This window comes from Manis pentadactyla, chromosome 5 (assembly GCF_030020395.1).
Source record: "Manis pentadactyla isolate mManPen7 chromosome 5, mManPen7.hap1, whole genome shotgun sequence".
NCBI lineage: Eukaryota > Metazoa > Chordata > Mammalia > Pholidota > Manidae > Manis > Manis pentadactyla.
This window is the reverse complement of record NC_080023.1, coordinates 156,937,353-156,959,552: the sequence shown is the minus strand read 5'-3', so window position 1 is coordinate 156,959,552 and position 22,200 is coordinate 156,937,353. Positions and strand designations below refer to the sequence as shown.

The window sequence follows — 22,200 nt, the reverse complement described above, 5'->3', positions numbered from 1 at the left end:
AGCTGGGGAGGGGGCAGTATTTGGGTCCCAACTGGGTCACAGCTTTGTATTTTACCCTTTTCGTGAGATGCTGAATTCTTGCAGATGTAAATGTAGCCTGGCTGTTGTACTGTATCTTCTGGTCTCTCTTTGAGGAATAGTTGTATTTGTTGTATTTTCAAAAATAGATTTGGTTTTGGGAGGAGATTTCCGCCGCCCTACTCATGCCGTCATCTTGAACCCCTTCCCCCACCTATAGACTTCAAAAGAAACAAAACTTTTTAAATGGGCTTCTTGTTAAATAAAACTGCTACACAATTTTTACGGGGGTAAATGTAGCTCAAGTCCTAATTTTTATAAATCAAGTACTATATGAACACAGCTGTGCCAATTCATTGTACATATTGCCTATGGCTGACTGGGGCAGAGCTGAATAGTTGCAACAGGGACCACAGGCCCTCAAATCCTAAAATGTTTATTATCTGGTTCTTTAAGAAATTTGCCAAAACCTTCCCTAGAGCAATTAAAACAATTTAAGTATCAACTGAGGTTCCTGATTTCATTTTTTATGTGGTACCCAGATTTCTCAAACATTCATTAGTGAGTCAGGTTTTTAATCTCCCCATGATTTAAATTAGGACAGGTAAATAAAATTAAATAGCAATATATTTGTAATGTTGATACCAATCAAGTAATTAAAATGATCAAAGAATATTATTTCCCTAAAGTAATGTATGCATCCAGAAAAGTTCTAAATGTATTTTAGGGTTGTGCAAATTATCAATATGTTAAAATTTTATTTTATTGAAAAAATTATTTGAATATTCCTAAATGAATACATTTAAAACCAGATGATGAGTACCTTTTAAAAGTTTAAATTGTATTTGTTCCAGTTAGCTCCCTCTAAATTTATGCCTTTGCTAAAGTTACTGAGCAGAAAAGGTACACTGCTCATAGTGACAAGGAAAGTCAGAAACTGTCCCTCTGCAACACAAAGGCAGCTACACGGCAAGTGGACAGCAGAATAAAGTCCTCATGAGTTCATCACCACAATGCCAGACAGAAAGCCACAAGTACTGAGCTGAGTTGAGCTGGGGGAAAGCTTTGTGGAGCCTGGGAAGCAGGAGATGAGACTCAGTTCCTGATTCTGTCATGTAATAGCCGATGTGACCTCAATAGCTCCAAAACTTAAAATATATAAGTCTTCATATAGCACAAAATAGCACATCAAGCTCTAGCCCCCAAACACTTTGCTACTTACACAAAAGTCAGTGGAGGAAGTGCCACAGTGGATCAGAACTGGTTTCTTAGAGTGGTCAGCCAGAATAGCCTTAATGGGAGGAAGGGGCCTTCATTACTTACCCACTAAAGATTTCAGTGGTCAGATAAGGACCAAATCAGGTTTTCAAGGCCTGGAACTGAGCATATGCCCAGACAGACAACATTAAAAAAAAAGTCTTCATATTATACAACAGTTTTCAAATTGTACTCCACATGGCTTTAGAGGTTCTACAAATGGGTGTGTTTTTTAAAATGGTACTATTAAAAAAAATAAAACAAAAAATGCACTCAAACATGTTCCAAGCATAATGTTAAGACAACATAGCCCACCAGTACATGTAAATTCATGCCACTAGGCTAGCTCAGTGTCATGATGTCCTTGGAACGAAGCTTTTCCTTCCATTTCCGACTATCAAAGTAACTACACAGCTTGCTGTTTATAAGTCACCCATACAAATTGCTATGTGCCTTTGACTTCTCTTACACAAAAACTGAGCCACTGAAATGCTCCAAGTGGGCAACTGTCACTCACAACCCTGACGGCATATCAAACTTTGTGGGAATAGACCCACCATTCACATTGCTGAACTTAAAAGTGAAGACTCTTCATTTTGAACTTTAAAAACTACTGCTTTTACCAGTTATACATTTTGGGGTCTAGTGAAAGAGTCTATTAGGAAAAGGGGTTCTGATGCTAAAAAAGTTTGAAAACCACTGACCTGAGGCACAGCAATCATAAAGGTACTATTTGACACCATTCAGGTACCCGAATTCCCAGAGGTTACCATGAAAATCATTCAAAGACACTCTCAAAATAATCCTAGCCAATATAACCATGACTTCCTTCAAAAACTCAGGTTCCCTGGACAAGCCAGACTGCTGCCAAGACATGCAGGGTATTCATGACAGCCCTTGGAGTCAGCCAGACAGCAGCCAGCTCCGCCAGAACTGGAATTAAAAGCAAGAGAAGGGCGGGAGGCAAGCAGATGCTCTGTGAGTGATGGTCTCCCCAAGCAGGCAGGGAGCCCTCCCCAACCCCCAGGTATGTCCCAGAGATGGAGATGGCAGATCAATGTCAGGAAAATAAAAAGCAAGAAACAGACAAGTTATAAAACTAGCCGCCATTTCTTTAGGCCATAAAGAAAATTTACCTCAGAGAGAAGGTTAGGGTCCATAGAAAGATTAAACTCTAGAGATTTGGGTCTCTGCTATCAACTCCTCACTGTGTGATCACAGGCAATGCCCTTCCTATTTGTGGGACCCAAGTGCCCCAAGCAGAGCATGAGAGGTCTGTACTCAATGATCCCTTATTCTATTAAGTCTGTTTACACCAGCCTGAGATTTAGAGAAGTTGAACCAAAAGCAAAAGCTCAATATGTTACTGATAACACTGCCTATCTGGGGCTTCTGACCTGACTCATAATTTTTGCTTGCCTCAAACTGTAATACCTCAAAATTCCCTCTGAGGACCAGTTGTGCTTCTCTATACCTGTTCTCCTGGGAGTTCTACCTACCTGAATCATGAAGTCATTTTCTTCCTGAACCTCACAGATGCAGCGGACCACTTCAAAATCATAGCGATCATCCCCATCGAGTTCCTCGTCTGGGTTGGTAGTCACATCAATATCTTGGCCATACTCCTCATCGCTCCAAAGAAAGCTCTCTGAAGAGGACTCACTCAGATTATCCTCCTCTGAGAGGAAAGGGAAAACAACAGTCACTATTTAGAGTTGTAAAGTTTAAAAAATTTAGACTGGAATTTTAAAAATTCCGAAAGAACTAGAGTGGAAATGACCTCACAGACCCACTCCTGTATGAACTCAGAGAGCTAGGAAATGGGCACTCCAATCCGTTCCTTGGGCCTGTGATCTAGTAACAGCCCAAACGATAGATGCTGTCTGGCAATGAAGTGAACTCCACTTCCTCATTACAGTGAAGCCCACGGTAAGTTGCTGCTCAAGGTCACAGAGCTCACTGGCAGAGAAGCTGCAACTCCCATGAACCACAGAGATGATCATCCCTAATGGTTCAAATGTCTCCTCAACCTCACCCCAGCCAGCCAGTCCGGCTTACAGTTCAAATCTGTGTCCAGAGCCTCCTTAAAAACTCTGAAGACAGTGGACAGATTCCAGGGATAATCAAAACTAGTATCACCAGATCTTGATGCCTGATTAGTTATAATTACAGCTAACCTCTACTGGTCACTTACTCTGTTCCAGAGCCTGTCCTAAGTACTTTCCACTTACTAATTAACTCCTTTTAAACTCACAATTACCCTGTAAGTTACTGGAGAAGGGGAAGCCTCAAGATTGACTCACATTTCCACCAAGCAACTGGGTCTGATGCAGGGATCATCAATAAGAAGTGGAAGAATGGGAGTCAGATGTGAAGGGTTGGGGATGATGGATTTGGTCAGAGACACACTGGCTTGGAAATACGTAAGAGACATTTGACTAAGACCAAAGTTGGAGAGAAAGGAAGTTCTAGGAAGGCACAGCTAATGGCCTTTTTAAATTTAATATACTTCTTATTTTAAAAATATAACAGATTATACTTGCAGAGGGCCTAGGGAGTAGATAATAGTATCAACATAAATACAGCCTTCTCAGACTATAATGCTGTGCAAATGATCAAGCCAACAGAGAGCCTCCTTACCAGATACTTTCACTTTCCCTTTGTGGTTTCCAGATTCTGAGCCATGAAGCTGTGGGCTCATATGAACCCCAGACTTATGTGAAGACCCACTCCTGGTGACAGCACATGCCTTAGGTAGAGAAGGTTCCTGGGAGGTGTCACTGATCTCCCCACTACAGGGGCAGTCTGGGAAAATAGGATCAGGAAGGAATTAGCACCCCCAGACATCATTAGGGCATTCCAGAACCAATCCCATCCAACCAACTGTTCAACAGCTTAAAGTCTTGGAAGAAATTCAACTACAAGGAGTATAAAGAAATTTAGGGATTTATACTTTTAGCTGCCTCTAAGGACCTCAAAACCAAAAACTTCCTCTCACCAATACCCATCTTCCCATTCTCTGAAAGATTGTTTTTCTAAGCCAGACAATACATTGAGAAGAAAACATGGCATCCCTTTAGCTCCCAAGGTTGGAATACTGGTTTTCTTAAAAATCACCATTTTTGTGGGGGCTAGACACACTTTTTAGGAAATGAATCCCTTCTTGAAAGGTTTCAGAGTTGTGCGTTTAAGAGTTGTGCAAACAAATACATTCATCCACATATCCTCAGCTACCACGATGGTTTCACATGTATTGCCCTGTAACAGGGCACACGGGTCCACACAGCAAGAGGGAAGGCTTTTATAAATGCCAGTGTGGCTTTGTAGCAGCCTGGGTGAGTTGGCTCTCCAATATTAGAGCCCATGCTAAGCTGAGTGCACAAGCTCCAGTAACAGCCTGCTGGCCCTTCCTGCCCTCGGTGCAGATTCCAAGGCCATGACTAGGGAGAAATCATCCACTCCCCAGCCACAGTAAAGAAACCCAAGTAAAACACTCCAAAGGGAAAAATTACCTGGTTTAGTTTTCTTTTTCTTTTTCTTTTTCTTCTTTGGCTTCACTCTCACAAACTCTTTGAATTTCTTCTCTTTATTCTTTTCCTTGTCTTTTGCAGCTAGAATGAAATGCAAGTGTAAGTGTTGGCATTATAACATTTTGTTTTCAATGCTGGGATGTTTATTCTTAAGTAAGTAAGCATGTCCAATGTCAAGAACTAAAACAAGTGGTAGAAGAGAATTCCAGATCTGGTTCTGATTGGGAGGTTGGTTACCTTCTATCCCCTCAGGCTCTCCCATCACTTAGTCTTTGGACCAAAAGTCAACATAGTCTGTCTGGCCCATTGCTTGTTACAATAAGTTTGTTTTACTGAAACACACCAGGCTCATTCATTACATGCTGATGATGGCTACTTTCATGCTCCAAAGGCAGAACTGAAGAGTGAATACAGAGACCTATGGTCCTCAAAAGCTGAAAATACTGGCCCTTCACAGAAAAAATTTGCCAACTCCGTTTAGATCACTGCTCCTTAACACTGACTAAATATGGTAATCGCCATAGGAGATTTTTATTTTATTTCATTTTTTATTTTTTTCTTAAGGTATTATTGATATACACTCTTATGAAGGTTTCACATGAAAAACATTGTGGTTACTACATTCACCACCATAGGAGATTTTTAAAAAGTGATGCCTGGATCCCATCCACAGAGATTTTCTGATTGAATTGGCTTAAGGTGTGACTTGATTATCAGGATTTTGTTTTTCTTCTTCTTTCTTTTTAAATATATAATTGAGGTACACTTCACAAACCCAAAATAACCTATATAAAAATGAACAGTCCATACCTTCCAAATACAACTTCATTCTCTCTGCAAAACTCCTTAAATTATCAATAATCTCTGTCTAAACTTCTCACTTCAGTTTTTCCTAATTTCATTCTAAAAAGGCTTCCCATCTACCACTCAATTGAGACCACAGTTTTCAAAGTTAACAACAGCTTCACCAATGCAAAGATCCAGTTGTTTCTTCCATCTTATCAAATATATTTACTCAAGAGAAAGTAATATATGTCCATATGGACATTTGCACATGAAGCCCACAGCAGCTTTAGTTGTAACTGCCCAAAGTGAAAACTGCCCAAATAATTTGTGGTGTATCCATACAATGGAATACTTTCCAGCGATAAAAGTATGAACTACTAATATATGCAGCAACATAAGTGAATCTCAAAATAAGTATGTTGAGTGAAAGGAGCCAGATAAAAACTAGTGCATACTGCAGATTACATTTATATAAAATTCTGGAAAATGAATACTAATTTATACTGACAGAAAGCAGTATAGTGGCTACCTACCTGAGGATGAGAGGGAGAAGAGGAATGAGAAGGAAAAGGGGCATGAGGAAAAGACTGGGAGGCAATGGATATGTTCACTATCTTGACTGTGGCAATAGATGGGTACATACATGTCAAATCTCATTAAATTATATAATTTAAATATGAGAAGTTCATTGCACACAATGTTGTGAGACAAGCTCTCTCTAGTTCCAAAGCAGTCTCATCACTCTGAAGTAAAACTCCTTACCGCCTAAGCTGTTTCTCCACAGTGCTGCAACCCCTGGCAGCCACCAATGTGCATCTGTCTCTTTGCATTTATCTATTCTGGACATTTCATATACATGCGATCATACACAGTATGTGACTTTTTGTGCCTGGCTTCTGTCACCTAGCATAATGTTTTCAAAGATTTTTAAAAACACTGTCCAAGTCATTCTGATGTGAAATCAAGATAATTATAAAGCAGGTGTGGGACAGGGTAAGCAATCAGATTCAACTGATTTTAACTAAGCACTTGTGTGCAAGGAAACCACAAATATCTTATTTAATCCTAACAACAACCTGTATGTATCATTCCCGTTTTACAGATGGGGATACCGAAGCTCAGGGAGGTGAAGGTACCTGCATGACACCACAGATATTTAAAAGCTCTCTGGCAGCATGTGAGCACCTCTGCCCAGGCAGGCCCCTCTCTCAAATGGGCATCCAGAAACTGTCAGAGTGGATATCAGGCTACACCTATCAGCTGGCAAGCCTGAGCTCTACAGGCAGAAGTTAATCTACTGACTAAAGAATACAGGACTTAAGGGTCTCTAAGCTCCCTTCTGTTAAAATATTCTGCAACTAAGAAACAGATTTCAATGAACAAGAACTCCAGAAGTGAGTGACCTTAGTCTAATTTACAAAAATATTCATTTTAAGATTAAGAAACCAAGGCCCAAAAGACAGACTTAGCCAAGGTCATACAGTTGACTAGCAAAACATAGCCAAATGCCTCCTGAATTTCATAAAAGCTATCAACAATATTTACTTTCCTCTGATCTTGGGAACAGAGTCCTCCTCACCTATAGAAACAGAACAACTCATTTTTGCATATTCTCTTGGCTACAACCACATTATAAGTCATGGCTTAAATTCATTTGTTTAACAAATATTTGAGCAGCTGCTATGTCCCAGGCACCATTCTAGGGAGAAGGGATACAACAATGAACAAAAAAAGAACCCCCACCCCCTGCCCTCACAGAGCTAAATTCTAGTGGGTAGACACAGAAAATAAGTAAGTTTTACATTACAGTATGTTTGGAGGTGATTATAGGAGTGATTGGTACTATGGAAAAAATAAAGCAGGGATAGGGGTAGTAGGGACGAGGGAAAATAAAATTTGCAATTTTAATAGTCTCTGGTCAGAAAATGCCTCGTTGAGGAAAGGACAGCTAAGACCTGAAATGAGGGAGAGCATGAAACATGTAGAATTCTGGGAGGAGAGTTTTCCAGGAAGGGTGACAGTAAGTGCAAAGGGCACTTAAGACTCTAAGGGCAGGGCTTCAGTATTCAAACAATAGGCACAGGGAACACTTTCTAAGTCATTCTATGCAGCCAGCATTACTCTAACACTAAAATCAGATAAAGACCTATACAAGAAAGGAAAACTACAGGATCAGTATCTCTCATGAACAGAATCCAACAATGTATAAAAAAAATTATATACCATGACCAAATGAAATTCATTCCAGGTATACAAGGCTGGTTCACCATTTGAAAATCAATTAATGTAGTCCACTACAGTGACAGGCTACAGAAGAAAAATTACTCATCAACTGATGCAGAAAAAACATTTGACAAAATCCAACACTCTTGATAAAAACACTCAGAAAACTAGGAATAGATGGAAAGATCTTCAACTTGATAAAGAATATCTACAAAAACCTACACTAACTTCATACTTAACGATGAGAATTGGGTGGTTTCTTCTTAAGACCTGGAACCAGGCAAGAATGTTCCCTCTCAACACTGCTACTCAACATTGTACTAGACATTATAGTTGGGACAATAAGACAGAAAAGGGAATGAAATACAGATTAGAAAGGAAGTAGTAAAACTATCTTAGTAGAGACATGATTGTCTATGTAGAAAATCCTAAAGAACTGACAAAAACAAAAACTGGGATTAACAGTGATTATAGCAAGGTTGCAAGATACAAGGTTAAGATACAAAAAACCCATACGGAATTTGAAATCAATAAATAGCAAGAAGGACTGTATGTCTCCACTAAAATTAAAATTAGAATTAGACTGAGGTAGATAAGATGACATGGGCTAGAAGCAGAACAGATAGGGCCTTGTAAGGAAGTTGGCCTTTACTATGAGTGACTTGGGCCACAAGAAGGACTGAGCAAGAGTGATATGATTTGATGTACCATCACCCACACACATACAGAAACAGTTTCCCAATTCAGTTTTTGAGTTGTAAATTCAGATGTTAATGGCCTCCTAACTAAAGTAACCATACCCATTAGTTTAGTGAAAAGCCAACAGCATTAACCTGATCAGCAGAACGGGCTGAAGAGGAGATATATCACCTGGGTCCTGGATCCTTGAGACAAAGAGGTCAAGATGTAGAGTATAAACTGTCAAATGCCAGGACATCTAAGTATGGGTGTGCCTTTGGGCTTCTCTAATAACAATCTTTTTGCATTTCACATTTTATAAAACAGCATCATATACTTTAAAAAACCCAACAGGCAGTGAGAGAAGGATGGACCAGTTCATTCCATACCAGGGATTCCTGAAGACCCCCATTATTAAACTCACATAATTCATGACTAATATTCCTATAAAATGAAAGCATAATATATACATTCTCAATGGCCTGCCAGCTTTGAAATCCTATGGTTTATGAATTTTCTCAATTTCTTGGGATTGCATAAATCAAATTTTGTACATAACACTTTTTATACCACACAACTTCAAACTGGTTAATTTCAATTTTGCATAAAATGCAAGTATCATTGCATTATCATTGCCAGTTTGCAGAAGAGGAAGTGAAATTCAGAGAAGCTGCAAGATCACATACACTGGCGTATAGAAAAGGTGAACTCAGATCTATTACATGTCTTGGGCCTTGTATTCACTGCCCCTGGAACAGGACAAGCACAGGACACAGTCTGCTCTAAAAACCATGCTGGCTCCCTGGCTATGCAGGTTTCTCCTCTCACTTTGCACTTGCTGGGTGCAGCAGACAATATGGGTATCTTCCAGAATCTTTTCTATCCCTCCTTCACTGTGCAGCATGTAAGGTGTTTGAACACGATTTTCTCCATACTCAAATCAGTAGAAGTAATCCCATGCCCTTTTCATGTGGTAGGCTTAGATGATCTGAACCTGGGCCAACTGGCTCCAGGGACAGGAATGGACTAATCCAACATAAATTTAGGACTGATCTATCGTCTACAAATGAAGTGCTCTTACTCTCTTGTCAGAGTTGAATGAAGCAGCAGGGAGTCTTAAGTGACACCAGCTGCCATCCTACGACTAAGGGTACCCAACCTGAAAATAGTATTGAGCAGTGAGATGGTAAGACACTGGGTCCTCAACCAACAGTCCTGGGGAAGTACCTCCCCTGGATTTCTCTATTATGTGAGCTAATACATCCCCTTTATTGTGGACTCAATTCCAATTGGGTTTTCTATTACTTGTAAATGAAACCATCCCAAGTGCTGCAGCTGATCAGAAATATGGTCACATTAAGCTTTTAAAGAGTCCCCACCTCAGGCTTCAAGTAAAAGGATAAACAATGAGGATAAAAATAAGAAGTATTCTATCAAGCAGTTATACAGAAAAAAGAAGAAGAGAGAAAGCCTTCTGAGGCTCACCTTGGCTTCTGGCTGAAGATGTGAAGTCATTATGTGGCCTTAGGTGGCAGAGCTCACAGGCAGAACTGTCCAACAGGGACAAAGCTAAGTCAGGTTAAGTCCCTGAAGAACAGGGGCAGACAAGGTGACAATAGGCAGAGCTTATTCGGGCTACCCATGTGCCAGCAAGTCTCCTGCAGGGAGGCACTCCTATTCCCCACGGCAGGGCATCCTTCTCTGGAATCCTAAAGGACAGCAGAGCATAGAGGTGACAATATAGGCTCTGCAACTGGATTCAAATCGTGGCTCCACCTCTGCTAGATGTACAGACAATAGTTCAAGTTAATCCATCTCATCTACACCTCAGTTTCTTAACTATAAGTGGGCACAGTAGTATCTGCCTCATAGAGTTTGTTTTGAGGATTAAATAAAACAACACAAGTAAAGAACCTGGATGGTGCCCAGTACATGGCAAGTACACAAATGCTAGTTGTTATTATCTTGCTTGCCATACTCTCCCCAGGAAGTGGTGCTGGTCTGTGGTCCACTCTCTGAAGACAGCTTGACCGATTGTTCCGTGGCCCACAGAACATGTACCCAGCTGCAGAGCTTCTTCCTGAATGCCCAGACTGGGCTGGACAAAGAGAGACTCCCTGCCAGGGATCTGGATCAGACAGCAGCTTGTCACTTGAGGAAGACGAGGCTGTTACAGGATGGTCATTGTCCTCTCCTCAGGCTGCAGGCAACCATCTGGAGAAACACCAGAACCCTTCTTGTTCCCTCGGTGCAGCCTGTTCCCTGTACCTCCAGCAGATCATCACCAAGTTATGAGACCAGGACATTAGACTGCTGCTTCCAGGAAAGGAGGAACGAGTAACAGTGCCCTCACCTTCAGGACAACTGCTTGTACACCACACAGCAGAGTCACACAGCTGGGACAAGCAGTAACCAGAGCATGTTTGGACCTGCATGAGGGAATGGCACCTCAAGGGCAGAGCAGAAGTGGGCAGGCTCTTGGAGGGATCCCACCACCTATCAGAGGAGGTGATGCTCACAGTCTAATACCATCATCTCAGCATGCAGATGGCAGCAAAGAAGTGTCCAATCTGGTGCCCCAAGGCTCACTCTGGCTTTACCCAGTCAAGCTTTACCCAGAGCAAAAATATGAACTAAATGGATATGGCAATTGGTAATAACAGGCACAGGTAAGGTTCCTTCAACCCTAGAATATTTTTGTTTGGGCCAAACTTCTACTCAGGACTGAACTCACCTATGTAGAAACAAACCTAAATACCAAGGAAGCCTCAACTTGCCCCTGGAAGAGAATTTATTAAATAGACTCTGATATTCTGAAAAACCTCACTTGGAAAAGCAAATCTAACCTGACCTTCCAAACTCACTTATGTGAATAAAGGCCTGGTTGAGGGAAAAGGAACCATCTGAAGGCCAGATTAAGAAGGAACACCTTAGAGACAGGCAATCATGATAGTCTGTTCCCCTTGATGCCTCTGAACCTTTGCTCTGCTGTTCCTGGCATGGGGTTGCCTTTCCTATTTCCCTGCCTTCTGTTTCAACTCCTAAGTACTCTCACCCTTTAAGGCCTACCTCAAATGTCACCTCCTCTGGACATCCCAGTCCCAGCTCCACAGGCAAAATCTTGAATGTATTCCCACAGCACTTTGTATGTTCCTAATACAGCCCTTTTCACTGTATCTGTTTATGTGCTTTTCTCTCCATATGAAAGGGCTTGTCTCATTCATACCTAGTACCACATCATCTCTTTAGAAAGGGAGAAATCAGATTTGTGAAGAGCTCAGATCACAACTGACCAGTAGCAAAACCGCTACTAAGATTCATTCTGTGGAATCTCAGACCAGACTGTTTTTCCTGATCAACCCTACCAGCAGGGAATTGAGGAAATTAAAAAAAAAAAAAAAAAAAAATCTCTGGTCCTAGTGGACCAGAAGTCCCAGGAATCTCCATCTGAGAAATCCATTAGAACCCAAGGTCCCAGTTACTATACTCAGAGCACTCAGCATAAAGATGCTATTTTCTTACAGTAATTATCTCCAAGCAGCACAAATCTTGTAATATTTTATCCATTTTTCACTTAAGGATAATGTCAAGCTCATACTGCCTGCAAACTAGCACACAGGGTGCCTGGTGTCATTTTCACCTTGAAACATCTCCCCAACTGAACTCCCCCCACTGTATGAAATTTCACCAATAAACATAAGGGTTTTCTTAGACGTCTGAGGGGTAACCTAGGTATGTTGAGAGAACAGGTGAGCTGCTAAGTTGGTTTTATTCTTTCAAATCCTCGGAAATTTAGTTATCAGATTAGTCAAGTACCTAGCAAACCTGTGAGGAAATAGGAGGCAATGATGGAGAAAAGGAGGGGAGCTGTCTGAAACAGGCAGGAGGTGCCTTCTGGAGGTTTGGGGCCTGTGAAATCTTTTGACTATCCTGCTATGTTTGCTGTCATTGACAGCCAGTGGCATCATGAAAGTTGGACGTGTCTACTGATCCCATTTCACAGATGGTGATAACTGAGTCTCCTGCTGGTTAGTGGCAGAGGCAGGACTAGTGGCCCGCATTTAAATTTCCTATCTAGAACACAGCAAGATGAACGGTCTGGTTTCCTCCAGCCTGGTAAGTGCTAGCCATCTCAGCAGTCAGGCATGGGAGAGTTGTGAAATCATCTGTGAGGCCTGTGTCCACCTGACTTGAGGGCATGGGTGCGCTGCTTGCTGACTGCAAAAAATCTGCTCTCCATCTGAGAAGGTACAGGAATAACCAGGCTATACCCCAGTCAGGGAGTGAATGGCCCCACACACTAACCAGTTTTTCAAAGGCCCAGCAGAGGGGTATAAAGTTAAAACACAGGGATGTGAAAGATCCTTTTATTTCCCCTAAAGCATTTTATAATTGTCCACCCCTGCCAGCCAGGCAAGTATATCCACAGCAGTTCCTGTTACTTAAAAAACTGGCATGGGGAAAGGTAAAAAATAATAATAAATAAATAAATATAAGTAAATAACTGGCATGCAAAAGTCCCCGATTCACCAAGAGATTTCTAAACCTCAGTGAAAGGGATCCTTCTGCATTAAGAATAAAATCCCAGGTCAGTATTTTGGTATGACACTAAGAGGAGTACACAGAAGTAGAAAAGCACTTACATTTCTTCATTCTACCAAATGGCAACACCTTATCTATTGGTTTTGTAGCTCATCAGTGGCCAGCTGAGTTTAGAACTCAGATCTCTGACTGCCTAGGTTAATGTTTTCATAGAATAAAGAGCTAGTATTTTTTAAGAGTTTACTGTAGGCCAGACACTGTGCTAAGCATTGTACATTAGGTCATTTAATGTAACAAAGCTCTGAGACACACAGTACCATTATCTCTGTGTCACAGATGGGAAAGCTGGAGCTCACCAAGTTCTTTGCCCAGTGTCATAAAGCAAGCAAGTGGTGGAGGCTGGATTCAAATTCCAGTGGGCTAACTCCACACCTGCACATATTACTCAATGTAAATCAAGACCCTCTAGTATAGTTAATCAGGAATCCAAAAGCCAGACAAGCAATCCACACATGGTCAGATACATCCACCCTGTATTAAGGGGTATTACACTGGACAAGGTCCCTCCTCTGAAAATCACCATGAACAGGGATAGGCAGTGTAACTATGGCCTACCACAGAGGGCATACACCACTGTGGTCAGGCAAGACTGACTTTCCTCAGTCCCCTTATGGCCTCTTGCCTGTCAAGCCTCAGCCTTTGGAATAACCTGGTTCTGGAAGCTGTGTTATCTGGGGTCGACTGCACCCACTTCCAGTGTTGTACCCTAATACTACCCAGATGTCACTCCCTTATCAAGCACCCATGGATTTCTCCTGGCTCCTATCACCTCAGTATGATCTTTTCAACACCATCATTGGTCTCTAAGTGCTAGCTGTGTCCACAACTCTTGGTAGAACCCATGGGATACTGCAGTGACAATACTAATTGCTCCCTGGCAGCACTTACAATCTAGGTGAAGAGCTCACACCAATGCACCAACTTCAGTCACAGATGGCTGGATAAGACAGATAAAATCATGGACCAAGGGGAAGGAAATCCTCATTTCCTACCCCAGGCCCTTTCACAAGCTCATGGCTTGGATTACCTCACAGACTCATCAAAAGAACTCAGTAAGTTTACACAGATAGGCACAGAGAGGTCGAGAAACCTATAAAAAGTCCACGACTGGCTGAAAGAATTGGATAGTATTCATAACCCACAATCCCAGCACCAAAACTCATGCTCCACAGAAGCAGCAAACCATCCTCAAACATTTTTTTAGCAGGTGAGCAACATAATATAACCAGATTTGTACTTTCAAAGACCCCTCGGACAGCAAAAGCACAATGGACCATAGTGGGTAAAAATGGAGAGAAGAAAACTGGATTTTGAAAGATTATTATAACCAAGGCAAGACAGGAAAACCTGGATTAGTGCTCTAGGACAAAGAAAGAAAGGGTTCATTTGCGTAAGTCAGATGTAAGTAAACAAACAGAGAAAAAGCTAACAGCCACTCAATTACCAACATTTTTTTCAAGTGAAAAGTCTGATCTTTTACCTGGGACTCTCTTTGTAATTCTAGGAAATGAGCTTGCCCCCAGAATTAACCATGTATTCTCTTGGTAGAGAGATATAACCCACCTAAAAGACACAAAATGGCCACCAATGCCAGCAAGACTACCCAGTAATAGATATTAACACTCCTACTCAGTCAGTGTCTGGCCCTAAATGAAACAAGCATTACCCAGACAAAAGAATGCTCAGGTCTGAGAACCAAGCCAGGAATATCCACAACCAAAGGCAACAAGCAGAATAGGACTTAGGTCTTTTTTTGTAGTATGCAGAACAAGGCCTGGCACATAGCAGGCATCTGATAAATAGCTGTCGAATGAACAAGTCAATCTCTTTTAGCCTGAGGCATCTCTAACTCCAGTGCTCTGGTTTGATGCTCAATAAGCAACTTTCCCTTCCACACAAAATAGGAACTGGACAGAGGAAAGGAGATTTGATAGCTGTGGGCTTTACTGTAAATAAATAGCTGGCGTTTGGCCTTGAGCATCGTTCTGTATCTGGTTGATACCAGCCTGCTCTGAGGCACATCCATGCACTGGTGGGTACCTGAGCAGGACTCTGGTGAAGTCATGGAGATGTGAATGCTGCCATATCCTGCAGCCCACACAGTTTTCTCCTGAGTGACTACTGCCAGCTGGCCTTCCTCAGGCAGCTCCTTTTGGCTTAGTGAGTGGGCTCACCAAGCACACAGCTGGATTGCCTACAGCTGAAGGTAAGAGAGCAGCACGGTCCAATGTGGTGGCCACTAGCCAAATGCAGCTACTGGCACCTGAAATGTGGTTGGTCTGAATTGAAATGTTCAGTAAGTGTAAGACACTGGATTTTAAAGGCTTAGTACAAGAAAAAGAATATTAAAAAGCTCACTAAGAATTTCTATACTGATTACATGCTGAAATTATAGTGTTTTGGGTATACTGAGTTAATAAAACATTATTAAAAGTAATTTCACCAGTTTCTTTTTACATGTTAAAATATAGATACTAGAAAAAGTTATATGTAGCTCGCATTATATTTCTCATGGGTAATGAAGCCCATATGACTACGAAACTCCACCTTGACCTTGACATATTTTGTCTTCACTTGACTGAGGACTGACCTCCCACAGAGCCAGGGAACACCTTCAAAATCCTGAAATGTGATCTTATATTTCCTTGGGAACACTGTCAGATGTTCTAGGAGTTCCATACACCATCTAATACCTATGTATTTTAATGGTGAAGCTGTAAGCCAAAAAATATAATGATGTCACAGTTTCAAATAAAAAGGAGCTGGGAAGCTTGTAGAATGTACTGCAAAGTCATTATTCTGAAATTCTCCAGAAACATGTAATTTTTCAATTTCTGTAAGTTTTAGAAATCTCCAAAAAGGTTCTCTGTAGTAAGATATGAACACAAGACTTTATGGTAACCCTTACTACCACCATTGCAATTTCTACGCAAAATAAACAGTGCTGCTAGAAAACACCTTCAGTTGTAATTAAGATGAAATTGAACTCAAATTTGGACCCAGCAGGAGAATCACACATCATCTTTTAGTTCTTTTGTTCATTTGTCCTGCCTGGAGGGGTTTGGGCGATGGCATGACTACACCCATGTTCTCCTGAGCAGAATTTTCTTGCTGGCTTCTGAAGGGATTCCTTTTCCTTGACTGTCCCCACTCATACTAGAAGTACCAAGGCCTTCAGAGGCTAAGTGACTTTCTCAAGGTTACTTGAGCAGCAAGAGGCTGAGGTAAGAATAAGAATTAGGTATTTTTAGTTCCTCCAGGAGAGGCAACTCATTGATTCAACTCCCAAGGATCATTTGTCATTTTCAACCTTTTGGGATTCAATTGGACCAGACCAACCTAACATTTGCTTTCTGGGTCAGAAATATAACTACTGTAACCTGAACAACAGAGCCCTCCATGATACGGATACAACAAAAAACCAAAATACTTACTTGGGGAACTGGCAGAGACCCGCTTCCTGGTCAGGCCCTCCTGGCTGGCCTTGTCTGAAGCTGAAGAGCCCCTCGTCTGGACATGCCTCTTTCCTGGGCTCTCCTCGGGTTCTGGTAACTTCTCCATTCCATGGAAATACTTCATGTGATAGTGCAACAGTTTGGCTTTGCGGAAAAATTTTAAACAATCCACAACCTTGCACCTAAACTTGTGATCTAGGTCAATGGCTGGTGCCTTAGATGCCACAAAGTCATCCTTTTTCTTCAAAGTATTTGTTACTGAAAAACAAAAACAAAAACAAAACAAAGATCTCTCATGCTTATCCCAGTTATTACAATACCTGCAGTAACACATGGCACGAGAAAGTGAAAGAGTGGCCTGAGCCATCAATCAGACTGCCACTGCCTCCCCAGATTACTGTTCAGAGAGAATGAATATGACTTCAGGATAAATCACAGAGACTCAACCGTGACTCATCTTTTCAAAGAGAAGACCAACATGGTTTGGTTTGGTTAAGTAGCTATAAGTTCTCAGGGTTTCAGACTTTGGAGGAAGAACAGGGGGAAAAAAACCATACAGCACTTGTTATTCATGAGTTGGAACAGACTCGGACTTACCACCATCCTAATACCTGTGCGGACAGAACTAGGGAGTACCTGGTAAGACTCTTCACAAAACCTAAGGGATCTTACAATGGTTTCTGCGCAAGGAGAATGTAACCATTGTAAAGGTTTTAGTATTGAGGTTTTTTTGAGATTTCACCATCAGCTACTCTGTTTGAACAAAAGGACTCAGAGCCTATTAAAAAAAAATAAGACAACCAACTGAATGGAGCTGGAAGGTATGAGGAGAAGTCAGAGGACTCAACAACCAAATTCAAAAAGGTAAAAATGTCTGACCCCACACCCCAAACCAAATAAACATAAGACAATGGTCTGTCATGAATCAATGACAAAAAGTAAAGCTGTTACAAGAAATTCAAGTGTGTTAGAAACTCAATTTACTGAAGACTCTCTCCACAATGGCCTCACCCCAAGGAGAGCAATTGCCTTAAGCATCAAATTACTCCTACTCTACAGATCATCCCCCAAGAATATCCTGAACAGACCTTTCTAGAATGAATCAAACTTTTACTAAATGCAATGATACAATTTCTATTAGAAGCAGACAGTGTGCTGAACCTTTGGTAAATATTATGATTACTTTTCCAAGTATCATTCCATAGCAGAAGGAATAAAAAAGTTCTTAAACTCAATCTAAATCACACTCTACATTCCAAAAATCAGCACTAGGATGTGATTATGAAACTGGCAATCTTGATAATCTGACGGATGCTGTTACATAGGCCATTTAAACAACTAAAAATTATATACATACATATACACGTCCTAAAGCAGAATGCCTTAAAACCACTCTCTGTCCTTGACATGAGACATTAAAAAAGAGGTTCAAATCAGTCAGATGCAGTTAAGAAAGGAACAAGTAACATGAAATGAAATGGAAGAATGCATACTTCTCCGACAAACAACTGTACTGAAAAAGCATGTCAGTGGAGAAATTCAAAACTCAAATCTCCAATACATCCTAAAATTCTTAAAAGAAAATAACAAGTGATTTCTCTAGAACTTCTTCCTCTTGGGCCTATTAAGTTGAACCAGAGGAATTTGCCATTTGGATAGGTTGAGAAAGATAAAAATTGGCCATTTCATATGATTCAACCTAGTAATTCCTTTTCCATTTGACAGTCTTTCAAAAATCATTACAGATAACTCCACTTACCACCATGTAAACACTAAGGTCCAAGGTCAGAGAGCATCAACACTGCCTGCTACCTCCTCAGCAATCAAGTTCAGCTACAGTAAACTCAGCCATCCTTTGGCTTGTAAGTGAAGCCCTGTTTGTGATAAACTTATTTATAGTGGAGAAGAAGAATGACAAAATATGAACATCTTTGAATTTAAAAAAAATAGTAAGAGCTGAAAATGAGAACTTTGAACCAATTCCATGAAGAACTACCATTCTCTCTATTCAAAAACTTTGTACCCTTGTGTACATAAACTGGTTATTTGCATAAGCCAAGAAAGGACTGTGGTTACAAGTGTGAGCTCTGTAGGAACAACCTGGTTTAAATCCTGGCTCCTCTGCCTACTCCTCCTGCTTCAGTTTCCTCATGTGCAAGATGGAGATAATAATGATAATTACTTCACTGAGTTTTGAGAATTAAATTAGTTCTGTATAAAGATCCTAGAAAAGTACCTGGCACATACTAAGTACTCAATATATACTGGCTCTTATTACTATATAGTATCATGTTGGACTTACGAGCAAATAGGACTCATGAACAGCTTTTCAGGAGTTAACCTGCTCATAAGCCAAAGAGCAGAAGTCCCCACAACTCCCAGACTCACGGCATGCTCAAGCCAGAGGCAGTAAGATATAACTGGAAACAGCCCAACTCTAAATCCCAGCTCTACCCTACATTAGCTACATAAATAAACGGTCCACATTTTTTAACTATTGTGTTTATCTGGTTTCTCATCTATAGAAGGGAATAATACCACCTAATTCAAAGAGTTGGAGAGAGGGTCATAGTGTATGTACTTGGCACAAAGCAGGCCATTTCAAATATAAAATATACCTTAGGAAACAGGCTTATGTCATTTATGGAAAATGGCTAGAAACAGCTATTATAGTTATCAACCGAAGTGAAAAATTCCTTCATTCAGCCCTTACAAGCTCTGGCTGAGGACACATCACTGTGTAAGCACTCAGGTTTATTTATATCTTTCTAAACATGTGAAATCTAAAACCAATCAACAAGATTCCTAGGATTACCACCTTTCAGGACATGTTACTTTTACTAATACAAAGTTTTTTCTTTTATAATCACATTATATGTTGCAGGATAGTCCCAAGCTTGGTTGACCAAAATTCTGAACTTTGTGTTGTTTGTATTTTTAAAATATGAATTAAACTGCATTTCCATTTTCCCAAATAGTTTTGGCAAACTGTATTACAACACATAGTTTGAAGTTACTTTTATCCCTAATAAAGTCCATCAGATTATTTATTTAGTCCAAGAATTTTAAAACTCTAATTCTGTAATCCTATATATTCTTAGGTCTTTATCCAAGTTGATAAAGATCCAGTAGAACAGAGTTGAAGATGGCCTTCTGAATAGCCTTCAGGCTGGCACCAATTGAGTCTACAGTCTGTGGTAGAGTTGCCTGAGCCAATTCAATTTCATCTATGCAGATTACCAATGCACTCATATCTATCTCCTCTCGTACATACATAGATTTCAAGAGAGATACTGTCAAATTACCTGCTGAAATAAAGATATACCTGGTCTGATAGTGCTATAGACCCCCAAAACTTCTATGTTGAAACCTAATCCCCACATGATGGTATTTGAAGGTAGGGCTTTTGGGAGGTGATTAGGTCATGAAGGCAGAGCTCTCATAAATGGGATTACTGCCCTTATAAACAAGACCCCAAAGCCCCCTGTGCCCGTTCTGCCCTGTGAGGTTACTACAGTGAGAAGTCAGCCATCATTGAACTAGGAAGTAGGCCCTCACAAGTCACTGAATCTCCTGGCACTTTGATCTCAAAATTCCCAGACTCCAAAACCATGAGAAATAAATTTCTGTTGTTTATAAGCCACCCAGTCTATGGTATTCTTAAAGCAGGTCAAATGCATGAACACAGATAGTCAACCAATCCAGTAAGCTTCTCAAAAAGAAGTAAGTTTAATTTGGTGGGATAAAAACTCCTCTCCCCAAAAAGTAAAACCCTTTATTCCTCACAATTAAGCAGAAGGTAGGAATAGCTGGACCTCCAAAGATAAACAAGCTTGGCACTCAGGTGGGCCACCTGCCTCTGAGAGTCAGTACTAGGATCACAGAGGCTCAGGTGAACAAAGAAACTCCCCAGGAGAGAAGACACTGCCAGAAGTCACTGTCACAAAGTCCTTGGCCAAATCAAGAGCTTTTTCCAAGATAGCAACATTAATAAGACATAATAAGTTGTTCTTTTTTATCTGAAGGAATAAAAACTAGAAGATCAAAGATTTGAGAATTATAAATCTAAAACCATGGAAATTCAGGAAGTAAGATTCCCCCATAAACTCGACTCAGTGAGGTATAAGCCCTATTGATTATAACCCTGTTGGCAATCTACCTTGCAGTGCTGGGGAAAAAAACAACACAAGCATCACGGCAGACAAGATGCAAACAGGGTATAAATCAGCTATGGACAACAGCCTGTGACAAAACCTGATAAATTACACAATTAAGTACAATTTCAGACCCACGTACTGAAAAGTAAATTTAAAATACTAAATAATAATAATAAAAGTCTATGCTAACTTTTTATTAATTAGAAAATATTTACAACATGTTAGATTAAAATGAAACATCAGCAAAAAAAGATTTATAAAGACTCTAAGACTTACGTGATTTTTCATGAACGTCTTGCAAATTGTAGTGTTTTATTTTTGAACCTAACAAATTTTCAGTGATATGAAAAATTTTACTTTCCAGGCTTCATAATTTTATCCTACTTTTCCCACATGACAACCAAAATGAGCCCTCTTTATGCACAATGAAAGCTGCCAGTTCAGCCAGGTCAGGCCACCTTGTTCCCTGTTTGGCATGCCTCTCCCACATAACCAAACCCTGTTCATCCTTCAAATGCCACCTGCTTGGACAATGCTTTTTCCTTGGGTACTCGGGCAGAAAAGATTCTGTCCTTCCCTGAGTTCCCTAAGTACATCTTGGAAAAGAAATCTTGTAGTCTTTGTCCCTTTCTATCTCTATTACAGTTGGTTCTGTTCCTTAGTTATCCTAAAATGTTGAAATGGGGAATGTGCTACAGTCTCTACTTCTCTTAATGGTACTTAGATATCTTAGCATACTACTATATAAAAAAAGAGCCTCTCTAAGACTGTTTCCTCATCATTAAATCGGAATAAAAATACTTATCTCACAGGATCCTACATGTTTCCGTGAATGATAACAAGAAAGAAAACCGTTATTAATTGCAACAGTATACTGGAATGTTAGTTGTTGTCTAGTCATTAATGACCTCATAGCTGCCTGTTAAACACAATCAAAGTTATGCACAGTCCCAGCCAGGGAACCATATATCAGTGGCACAACCTGCCAAATTTTAGCATCTAATTGCCCTAACTTACAAAACAATCACTGAGGTGTGATTGGTTAATTAATAAAAGCACATGAACAGTAAAATGATACAACCAGCAAAAAATGTACATTTTGAAGGGAAGAATTTAAAAATAAAATATGCACAGCCTAACTACACCAAAGAAAACACACAAAAGAAATAGTATGAGCAAACATAAAATTATGTGAAATGGTAATATATAAATTATAGATTACTTTCTAGAGTTGTAGGAATGTAAACAATGGCAACCTTTCAGTTGCCATTTCAGGTAAAAAAAAAATCCACCTTTTTCTATTTTTCCATGTTTTCTAACAAGGTATAATAGCCACATAATTTTCACAGTAGAAAGAACACAATACTTTTATATTTTCATATTATACTCCTCCCTAGAACAATGTTCCCAAGACACAAGAAACATGACAGAAGCATGGCCAATAAACTAGGAGAACCACTAGTTGTCAAAAGGGCCTGGTGAGCCACAGTGTAC

At 40.3% G+C, this 22,200-nt stretch overlaps 1 protein-coding gene across 5 annotated transcripts in view; it reads right to left on the bottom strand.

The window, feature by feature from the left end:
- Nucleotides 1-22,200, bottom strand: part of PHF20 (PHD finger protein 20) — a 173,455-nt gene that overhangs the window by 39,850 nt on the left and 111,405 nt on the right. For all 5 annotated transcript variants that reach the window (XM_036902427.2, XM_036902430.2, XM_036902428.2 and 2 more), the window contains 4 exons: nucleotides 16,529-16,807; nucleotides 4,788-4,886; nucleotides 3,916-4,080; nucleotides 2,775-2,953 (listed from right to left, as the gene is read on the bottom strand). In XM_036902427.2, the coding sequence (XP_036758322.2) occupies nucleotides 2,775-2,953; nucleotides 3,916-4,080; nucleotides 4,788-4,886; nucleotides 16,529-16,807 (722 nt within the window). The remainder of the gene's footprint in view (nucleotides 1-2,774; nucleotides 2,954-3,915; nucleotides 4,081-4,787; nucleotides 4,887-16,528; nucleotides 16,808-22,200) is intronic.